We start from the raw sequence: 11,415 nt of genomic DNA, 5'->3' as shown, positions 1-11,415 counted from the left end.
TTCAATTAATAATTAATTATTATTTTAATTAAAATTATAATAAATTTTAATATTTTAATATTATTAAATTATCTAAGAATTTTTAAATTGATAGAATATAGCTGAAGTCTTTGAATAAATGCAAGCGATATTAATTAAGTACATTTATTATGTCTCACCTTCTTAATTACCTAAGAATTTTTAAGTTTATATTAATTAGCGTAGTGAATTGTCATTGAATTTATTATTTAGAGATGAATTGTTTGTCTCACAATATAAGAGGATAAAAATTTAAGTTCATTGAACAATATTTACAGCTATCACTTTTCTTCTTCTATAAATACCTCACCATGCATCTAAACATAAGCGTGTCAAAACTTGAAACCCATTTCTGCAGTCATGTCTTCCCGATCACAGAAACCACTCTCCGTATTCTCCCCAGTACTCTTGTTCAGCCTTATTCCTTTGTTTCTCCTTTATTTTCATGTCCATGTTTTTGCTTTCCATGCAACTTCTTTTGCTGCTGCTAAAAATGAAGTAACACAAGGGGCTAAGGAGACGGATGCTCTTCTAAGATGGAAAGCCACTCTTGATGACCACAGCCAATCTATTCTGTCCTCTTGGAATGGAAGCAGACATTGCAATTGGTCTGGTATATTTTGCAATGAGGCAGGAAGTGTTGTCAATATAAGCGTTACAGATTCCGGTTTGAACGGAACGCTTCAGAGTCTCAGCTTCTTGTCTTTTCCCAATCTCATCAAGCTCAATCTCCGCAACAACTCACTTTATGGTGTCATTCCTTCACATATTAGTAATCTTACCAAGCTCACCATCCTTGACTTGTCTTTCAATAATATTTCTGGAAAAATTCCATCTGAAATAAGCTCACTGGCAAGTCTTAGATACTTTTCCCTTGCTGTGAACCATATAAATGGAACCATCCCTCCAGAAATTGGGGTCCTTACTTCACTTTATGGGGTCTGGTTTCACGCTAATTATCTTACGGGCACAATCCCTGCTTCAATGGGAAATTTGGGCAACTTAACTGATCTTTACATCAATGATAACGATCTTTCTGGCTCCATACCACCGGATGTTGGAATGATGAGATCTCTTCGTTTGCTAGATATGTCGAGCAACAATCTTAGTGGTACAATCCCTGCATCCATGGGAAACTTAAGCAACTTGGAATATCTTTACCTTTACGATAATGAACTTTCTGGTTCAATCCCCATGGAATTAGGAATGCTTGGAAGTCTTCAAATGCTTCAGCTTTTAAACAACCATATGGTTGGTACAATCCCTGCCTCCATAGCAAACCTGACCAACTTATCTAGTCTTCTTTTGAATGATAACAATTTTGTCGGTGTAATCCCAGTTTCTGTTGGAAACTTGACAAAGCTAGTAACTCTAAATCTTGCCGACAACAAAATTAGTGGTCCAATCCCTGCCTCCATAGCAAACCTGACCAACTTATCTAGTCTTCTTTTGAATGATAACAATTTTGTCGGTGTAATCCCAGTTTCTGTTGGAAACTTGACAAAGCTAGTAACTCTAAATCTTGCCGACAACAAAATTAGTGGTCCAATCCCGGCTTCAATTGGAAGCTTAAGAAACTTATCTGATCTTGCGCTCTATAATAATGAACTTTCTGGAACTCTCCCTTTAGAGATGGGCAACCTTACTCTCTTACAATCTTTTCAAATATATGGCAACAGATTGATGGGCCGTTTACCTGAAGGTATATGCCTTGGTGGACAACTTCAGTATGTCGCTGCAGATGGAAACAATTTCACGGGTCCTATCCCAAGAACCCTGAGAAATTGTAGTAGCTTGTTGAGACTTCGCCTTGAGAGAAACCAACTCACAGGAAATGTATCTGAAGATTTTGGTTTTGGTGTATATCCTCACCTGAACTATTTGGATTTAAGCCATAACCAATTATATGGTGAGCTTTCATGGAAATGGGAAGAATTCCAGAATTTGTCGACATTAAAAATCTCAAACAATGAGATTTCTGGCACAATACCAGCTGACCTCAGTAAGGCACCTCAATTGCATTCACTTGACCTTTCATCAAATCACCTTGTAGGGGTGATTCCGAAGGAATTGGGGAAGTTAAAGTTGTTTCAACTTGATCTCCATGATAACAAGTTTTCAGGCAAAATTCCTGCAGAAATAGGAATGTTATCTGCTCTTCAGGTACTTAACATGGCAGCAAACAATCTAAGCGGAGCAATTTCAAAGGAGATTGGGAAGTGCTCCAAACTGTTGTTCTTGAACCTTAGCAATAACAAGTTTACAGAGAGCATTCCTTCAGAGATAAGCAATTTGCGCTCTCTACAAAGCCTTGATCTCAGTCACAATTTGTTCATAAATGAGATACCACAACAACTCGGAGGTATGCAAAGACTAGAGACGTTGAACCTTTCTCACAACTTGTTGACAGGTTCCATTCCATCTTTCGATTATTTAACAAGCTTGACGAATGTGGATATATCCTACAATGAGCTGCAGGGTGAAATTCCAAACATTAAAGCCTTTCGGGAGGCTTCATTTGAAGCGTTGAGAAACAACAAAGACCTGTGCGGTAATAACACAAGACTAAAGCCTTGTGGTTCTCTCGCAACGAGCAAAACCACAGGAAAAAAGGGCAAAAAGGCTGTCAATCATCTAATTGTTTTTCCTTTCATCGGTAGTCTGCTTCTATTGTTTATCTTGGTTGGATGTTTCTTCTTCATCCACCACAGAAACAGAAAAGCCAAGTCAACTGGGGGGAAACATCGCGAAGATATGTACGCAATATGGAGCCATATTGATAGAAATATGCAATATGAAAACATTATTGAGGCTACAGAGGTGTTCAATTCCAAGTATTGCATTGGGGTAGGAGGTTATGGAATTGTCTACAAAGCTGAGCTGCCAAATGGTCAAGTGGTTGCTGTGAAGAAAATTAATCAATCACCAAATGGTGAGGTGGCTGATCTGAAAGCATTTACTAGTGAGATTTCTGTGTTGACAAACATACGTCATCGGAACATTGTGAAGTTATATGGGTTTTGTTCGCATGTCAGACACTCATTTTTGATATACGAATTCATAGAAAGGGGAAGTTTGAGAAAAATTTTTTTCAACGAAGAAGAAAGAGTGGAGTTGGATTGGAGTAAGAGGCTAAATATTGTTAAAGGAATAGCAAATGCTTTGTCGTACATGCACCATGACTGCTCTTCTCCAATTATCCATCGAGACATTTCCAGTAACAATATTCTGTTGGATTCAGAGTTTGAGGCCCATGTCTCTGATTTTGGCATAGCTAGGCTATTGATGCCTGACTCCTCAAATTGGACATCATTTGCGGGCACGGTCGGGTACACAGCACCAGGTGTGTATCTTAATTTTATTTACTATTATTATTATTATTACTATGTCTATTAGGTTATTAGTTATTCTTTCTTGGTATGTTTTTCTTTTTTTGATCATCTAAAAATCGATTGACTCCGTACAATTTTTTTTTTTTTTAAGAGTTGGCATACACAATGGCAGTCAATGAAAAATGCGACATCTATAGCTTTGGTGTGGTCACACTCGAAATACTAATGGGAAAACATCCAGGAGATGTTGTCTCATCTCTTTCATCTTCAACTCCACCAATTGACCAACAAACACTTATGAAAGATGTGATTGATCAATGCCTGCCAACTCCTAAAAATAAAGATGCTGAAGGAGTGATCCATGTTGCAAAACTAGCACTTGCATGCCTGAGTACAAATCCTCAATCTCGACCAACCATGAAACAAGTTTCTTCAAAGTTGATGATGGCCCAGTAACATCCATTAACAAAGGTATTCTCTCAAATAAAATTGGGACAAATTTTGTTCCACCATGGGTTCAATGCCTAAGCAATTATGGGAAATTAAGATCTTTGTCTTTTTTTTTTTTTTCTCTCTGCAAACCTTGTATTATATATTTGGTTGGAGCAAAAATGTAAAATCAATTTGATATTTTTAATAGACCTGATCTTGACTTGGGCAGTTGTAAATTTTAAATCATAATCACAATTATAGTTCTAGTAACCTTTGCTATTGCAGAAGTTAGACTTTAATTTTAATTTCCTTAGTCTTGGGCTGAGTCTTGCCTTATTCTTTATGTAACTTCGAATTTTTCATCAAGAGAAACCAAGAGTAACAACATGAATTTTTTTTTAAAATAAAATAAAATTTCTAATATAAATTCACTATTATTTTATTAATATTATTATAATTTAAAGGCTTTAATTAAAAAATATCATTCTTAATTATATTAAAGTAAATCTTGGTTCAATTATTTTATTGAGTTAGGTGTATTAAATAAAGATTGTTTTATTAGATGTTTATATTTTGTTTTAATTGTTGATTTTATTATTATTATTATTATTATTATTATTATTATTATTATTATTATTATTATTATTATTATTATTATTACTTGATTTAAAGTACTTAAAGCAAAATTGGATTTAATTGAGAAGGACCTAATTGAACAACACAGAAAAGTTAAGGGACTAAAAGCCTAATTAAAAGTTGACCTTATCCGGTAGAATTTTGATTAAGAGAACTATTATTGTAAATCAACTCCCATATCTATATATGGATTTGTTGTCTTAGGTGCGTATGTAGCTCCAAATTTTTCTCTTGTAAAAATTGGATCACTTATTTATTAATTGCATTATATATGTATTTTATTTTAAAATTGCGCTAGTTTTAAATAATTATAAAAATGATATTTATAATCAATATTTAAACATTTATTTCTGTTCAATGTTTTTTTTCCATATTGCAAAGAAGAACATTTCTTTCAGAGTCTAACTTGTAATTTTTCCTGCAAGATATTAAACTTTGTTGTAAGTAAATTTTAACTTATTCATTTATTTATTCATAGAACTCTATTATAACACTAGTGTATAATTATAGTCAAAGCCAAATTAAAAAAAAGTTATTAGTCCTTTTCCCTCTAGAAGAAACAAGTTAGTCGTTATTTTGCGCGGATTTATATTAATATTTATATTTAATTGAAATATATTTGAAAATATATAATAAAAAATATTGTAATTAATATTTTTTATAAAAAAAATAAATTAAACTTTGGAAAATAATACCATATTAGCCTATATAAAAGTGGGGAGGAGAATATTGGGATACACAATTATTTATGCTATTTATAAAATATTATTAAAAATATCTTTAGCGACAGTTCGTCACTAATAAAGATGTTTAATGACAATCAATGTTACTAATATATGCTAGTACGTCACTAATAACTTTAGTTGCTAATATATTTTAGTGATGGATGATCCATCAACGGCAGTAAATATTGTTTTCCTTATTTCGTGGCTAATAACTTTAGCAATTATATTCTCATCAATAAATTTATAAATAATTTTAATTTTTAATATTATAATAATAAATATAAATTAAAATTTTAATATTATTTTTATAATAATTCTATTTATACCTAAAATCTTATTATAATTTTTAATATAATAATTATATAATTATGATTAATTAATTAAAATTTTATTATAATGAAATTAATAGAAAAACCATAACATTGAATCTTGCTTCTACTAGCCTATTGTATGTTTGGTTGGAGCAAAAATGTAATATAAACTTGATCTTTTTAATCAAAATAAAAAATAACCTTTGCTATTGCGCAGGAATCAATCAGACTATAATTTTGATTTCCTTAGTCTTGGGCTGGGCACGCTTTATTCTGCGCACATAACTTGGAATTTTTATCAAGTGAAACCAAGAGCTATGTAAAAAAAAAATACTAAACAAGGACAAATTCCTAAACTATTCAGTTGACAAAAACTATGTTGATTTGTGAATCAAACAATTAACTACCACGGCCAGAGCAATTATTATCTAATTAATAATCTTAAATTTACAATTATTAAAACTAAAATCATAATGTAAAGTTAAGCAATAATGCTTATGTTATATTAAATATACAATAATAGGGTTTATTTGTGGAATTAAATTTCAACTTTGATGAAAAGTCTAACAATAAAATCACATTATGGTTCATATTTTAATTTTTTTTTTCAAAGATCAAATCTTATTTTAGAAAAATAATTCATCAATAAATATTTAAAATATGCAATTTCATATGTCAAACTGTGTGTAAAATTTTTAAAGTTTATATATATAGAGAGAGGGAGAATTTTAATATTTAAAAATAAATATTAATATTAATTATGTATTCTATATCAAGATTTATGAATAACCTAATAAATATTAGTTAGAAAAATAATTAAGGCTACCATATAGTTGCTTACAAAATTACAATTAAAAAGATTATTATTTTTGTTTTTACCACAGATAAAACACGCGTGATTAGTGATGATAGGTCAAGATTATTAATAATAATATATTATTATACTTATCTAATTTTGCGCTTGTATATATATAAATTGGTGGGTCAAACTTGTCTTGAACTTATATTGGTATCTAGGAATGGCAATATAGCTCAAGTGTACTCGAGAATTTAATTTAATTAAATCTTTATGGAGGAGTTCTAACAGTATGAATAATCGAATTTGTAATAGAGTTTATAATCGGTTAAGGTTTTGAATAGAATATTTATATTTGGTTGTTGAACTTATTTATATAAATAAATAATTATATATATATTATCTTCAAAAAATTAAAATTTAAATATTTTAATAGTAGTAACATAATCCAATGATAGTTGTATATAAGTTACATATGAAAGACTCAGGTTTAACTCTCTCATGTACTTATGTAATAAAAAATAAAATTTAAATAATTAATTTATAGAATTATTAAGGTTTCAAACTATTAATTATTAATAAAAAAATATTTTTATATAGATTATTGATTATAGTATCTAATAATACTTACAGAAGTTAAAAAATATATATAATTTTACAACCAATTAAAATGGTAGAAATTGAGTATATTAAGAATTCATATAGCTAATAATAATAATAAATACAATGTAAATAAGTGAGATTATATTATGAATATTGTATAATTAAAATTTAAAATTTTAAAAGAATTTTTGATTTTAGGGAAAGAACATAGGGCCTTCATCCATGCTATTGGTAGTCAAAGAATTTTAATTAAAGTGTACTTACGCTACAAACGGCTTTTGGACATCCCGTCAAAACACGGAAAGGACTAGAAAGTAAATACGGCAGCGTGTGTTATGGCAAACAAAACAATACTTCTCAAAGTCGAAAGGCATACGGAAAAAAGGTCTACATGTTCATATCCAAGCATCACAATCACATCTCATTTAAACATTAACGATTAATTGTCGACCTTTCAGAGTTATTCCACAACCCTTAACCCGCGCAACGCAACTGACTGTTGTAGACAAAGATATGCGAATAAAAATTAGCCACACTACTCTTCCTTCAGTCGATGTAGACTTTGAATAAATGTTCGCAGCATTAATAAGGTGCATTTAATTGCATTTTATTGATATTTTATGACTATGGCATTACTTTTTTACCTGCTTTCAACTAATAATTAATTATTATTTTAATATTTTAATATTCTTAAATTATCTAAAAATTTCTAAATTGATAAAATATAGCCGAAACCTTTGAATAAATGCAAGCGACATTAATTAAGTACATTTTATTATGTCTCACCTTCTTAATTATCTAGGAATTTTTAAGTTTATATTAATTAGCGTAGTGAATTGTCATTGAATTTATTATTTAGAGATGGATTGTTTGTCTCACAATATAAGAGGATAAAAATTTAAGTTCATTGAACAATATTTACAGCAATCACTTTTCTTCTTCTATAAATACCTCACCAAGCATCTAAACATAAGCGTGTCAAAACTTGAAACCCATTTCTGCAGTCATGTCTTCCCGATCACAGAAACCACTCTCCGTATTCTCCCCAGTACTCTTGTTCAGCCTTATTCCTTTGTTTATCCATTATTTTCATGTCCATGTTTTTGCTTTTCATGCAACTTCTTTTGCTGCTGCTAAAAATGAAGTAACACAAGGGGCTAAGGAGACGGATGCTCTTCTAAGATGGAAAGCCACTCTTGATAATCACAGCCAATCTATTCTGTCCTCTTGGACTGGAGGCAGACATTGCAATTGGTCTGGTATCATTTGCAATAAGGCCGGAAGCGTTGTCAATATAAGCGTTACAGATTCCGTTTTGAAAGGTACGCTTCAGAGCCTCAGCTTCTTGTCCTTTCCCAATCTCATCGAGCTCAATCTCCGCAACAACTCACTTTATGGTGTCATTCCTGCACATATTAGTAATCTTTCAAAGCTCACCATCCTTGACTTGTCTTTCAATAATATCTCTGGAAAAATTCCATCTGGAATAAGCTCCCTGACTAGTCTTAGCTTCTTTTCCCTATTTGCGAACAATATCAATGGCACCATCCCTCGAGAAATTGGGGCGCTTACTTCACTTTCGGTGCTCTCTTTACAAGATAATTATCTTACAGGCTCAATCCCTGCTTCAATAATGGGAAATTTTAGCAACTTAACTGAACTTTACCTCCGTGATAACGATCTTTCTGGCTCCATACCACCAGATGTTGGAAGGATGAGATCTCTTCGCACGCTAGATTTGTCGATCAACAAACTTAGTGGTGAACTTCCTGCATCCATGGGAAACTTAAGCAACTTGGTATATCTTTACTTTTACAACAATGAACTCTCTGGTTCCATCCCCAAGGAATTAGGGATGCTTGGAAAGCTTCGCGCATTTCAGTTTTCAAGAAATAATTTCACGGGCCGTTTACCTGAAGGTATATGCCTTGGTGGACAACTTCAGTATTTCAGTGCACATCGTAACAATTTCACGGGTCCTATCCCGAGAAGCCTGAGAAATTGTAGCAGCTTGTTGAGACTTCGCCTTGAGAGAAACCAACTCGCAGGAAATGTATCTGAAGATTTTGGTTTTGGTGTATATCCTAACCTGGTCTATTTGGATTTAAGCGATAACCAATTATATGGCGAGCTTCCATGGAAATGGGAAGAATTCCGGAATTTGTTGGCATTAAAAATCTCAAACAATGAGATTTCTGGCACAATACCAGCTGACCTCAGTAAGGCACCTCAATTGCAATTACTTGATATCTCATCAAATCACCTTGTAGGAGTGATTCCAAAGGATTTGGGGAAGTTAAATTTGCTTGAACTTTATCTTCATGATAACAAGCTTTCAGGCAGAATTCCTGCGGAAATAGGAATGTTATCTGATCTTGCAAACCTTAACATGGCAGCAAACAATCTAAGCGGTGCAATTTCAAAGGAGATCGGGAAGTGCTCAAAACTTTTGTTCTTGAACCTTAGCAAGAACAAGTTTACAGAGAGCATTCCTTCAGAGATAAGCAATTTGCGCTTTCTGGAAAGCCTTGATCTCAGTCACAATTTGTTCATAAATGAGATACCACAGCAACTTGGAGGTTTGCAAAGACTAGAGATGTTGAACCTTTCTCACAACTTGTTGACAGGTCCCATTCCAACTTCCTTTGATTATTTAATAAGCTTGACGAATGTGGATATATCCTACAATGACCTGCAGGGTGAAATTCCAAACGTTAAAGCCTTTCGGGAGGCTTCATTTGAAGCGTTGAGAAACAACAAAGACCTGTGCGGTAATAACACCAGACTAAAGCCTTGCGGTTCTCTCGCAGTGAACAAAACCACAGGAAAAAAGGGCAAAAAGGCTGTCAATCATCTAATTGTTTTTCCTCTCGTGGGTAGTCTGCTTCTATCGTTTATCTTGGTTGGATGTTTCTTCTTCATCCATCACAGAAACGGAAAAGCCAAGTCAACTGAGGTGAAACATTGCGAAGATATGTATGCAATATGGAGCCATATTGATAGAAATATGCAATATGAAAACATTATTGAGGCTACAGAGGAGTTCAATTCCAAGTATTGCATTGGGGTAGGAGGTTATGGAATTGTCTACAAAGCTGAGCTGCCAAATGGTCAAGTGGTTGCTGTGAAGAAAATTCATCAATCACCAAATGGTGAGGTGGCTGATCTGAAAGCAATTACTAGTGAGATTTCTGTGTTGACAAACATACGTCATCGGAACATTGTGAAGTTATATGGGTTTTGTTCGCATGTCAGACACTCATTTTTGATATACGAATTCATAGAAAGGGGAAGTTTGAGAAAAATTTTAAGCAACGAAGAAGAAAGAGTGGAGTTGGATTGGAGTAAGAGACTAAACATTGTTGAAGGAATAGCAAATGCTTTGTCGTACATGCACCATGACTGCTCTCCTCCAATTATCCATCGAGACATTTCCAGTAACAATATTCTGTTGGATTCAGAGTTTGAGGCCCATGTCTCTGATTTTGGCATAGCTAGGCTATTGATGCCTGACTCCTCAAATTGGACATCATTTGCGGGCACGGTCGGGTACACAGCACCAGGTGTATATCTTAATTTTATTTACTATTATTATTATTACTATGTCTATTAGGTTATTAGTTATTCTTTCTTGGTATGTTTTTCTTTTTTGGATCATCTAAAAATCGATTGACTCCGTACAATTTTTTTTTTTTTAAAGAGTTGGCATACACAATGGCAGTCAATGAAAAATGCGACATCTATAGCTTTGGTGTGGTCACACTCGAAATACTAATGGGAAAACATCCAGGAGATGTTGTCTCATCTCTTTCATCTTCAACTCCACCAATTGACCAACAAACACTTATGAAAGATGTGATTGATCAATGCCTGCCAACTCCTAAAAATAAAGATGCTGAAGGAGTGATCCATGTTGCAAAACTAGCACTTGCATGCCTGAGTACAAATCCTCAATCTCGACCAACCATGAAACAAGTTTCTTCAAAGTTGATGTCCATTAACAAAGGTATTCTCTCAAATAAAATTGGGACAAATTTTGGTCCACGATGGGTTCAATGCCTAAGCAATTATGGGAAATTAAGATCTTTGTCTTTTTTTTTTCCTCTGCAAATCTTGTATTATATATTTGGTTGGAGCAAAAATGAAATGTCAATTTCATCTTTTTAATAGACCTGATCTTGACGTGGGTAGTTGTAAATTTTAAATCATAATCACAATTATAGTCCTAGTAACCTTTGCTATTGCAGAAGAAGTTAGACTTGAATTTTAATTTCCCTGGTCTTGGGCTGAGTCTTGCCTTATACTTTACGTAACTTTTAATTTTTCATCAAGAGAAACCAAAAGTGACAACCTGATTTTTCAAAAAAAAAAAAAAAATATATATATATATATATATATATATATATATATATATATATATATATAATTTCTAATATAATTTCACTATTATTTTATTAATATTATTATAATTTAAAGGCTTTAATTAAAAATATCATTCTTAATTATATTAAAGTAAATCTCAGTTCAATTATTTGAGTTAGGTATATTAAATAAAGATTATT

The 11,415-nt window shown here is 32.4% G+C and overlaps 1 protein-coding gene and 1 pseudogene across 1 annotated transcript; both read left to right on the top strand.

The window, feature by feature from the left end:
- Positions 1–312: 312 nt before the first annotated feature.
- On the top strand, positions 313–4,087 carry LOC110668784 (MDIS1-interacting receptor like kinase 2). The gene is made up of 2 exons (XM_058136642.1): positions 313–3,361; positions 3,502–4,087. The coding sequence occupies exons 1-2, from the start codon at positions 379–381 to the stop codon at positions 3,804–3,806; spliced, it is 3,288 nt and encodes a 1,095-aa protein (XP_057992625.1). The 5' UTR covers positions 313–378; the 3' UTR covers positions 3,807–4,087.
- A 3,756-nt stretch (positions 4,088–7,843) lies between these two features.
- LOC131174104 (MDIS1-interacting receptor like kinase 2-like) lies at positions 7,844–10,916 on the top strand (annotated as a pseudogene).
- Positions 10,917–11,415: the final 499 nt, after the last annotated feature.

Source organism: Hevea brasiliensis, chromosome 15 (assembly GCF_030052815.1).
Source record: "Hevea brasiliensis isolate MT/VB/25A 57/8 chromosome 15, ASM3005281v1, whole genome shotgun sequence".
In the NCBI taxonomy this organism is placed as follows: domain Eukaryota; kingdom Viridiplantae; phylum Streptophyta; class Magnoliopsida; order Malpighiales; family Euphorbiaceae; genus Hevea; species Hevea brasiliensis.
This window is presented reverse-complemented; position numbering and strand designations above follow the sequence as displayed.

Excerpts from the sequence above, each read along its gene's own strand:
- LOC110668784 (XM_058136642.1), top strand. The coding sequence starts at position 379 with ATGTCTTCCCGATCACAGAAACCACTCTCCGTATTCTCCCCAGTACTC. Across the intron at positions 3,362-3,501 it reads GGTCGGGTACACAGCACCAG|AGTTGGCATACACAATGGCA; the intron begins GTGTGTATCTTA and ends TTTTTTTTTAAG.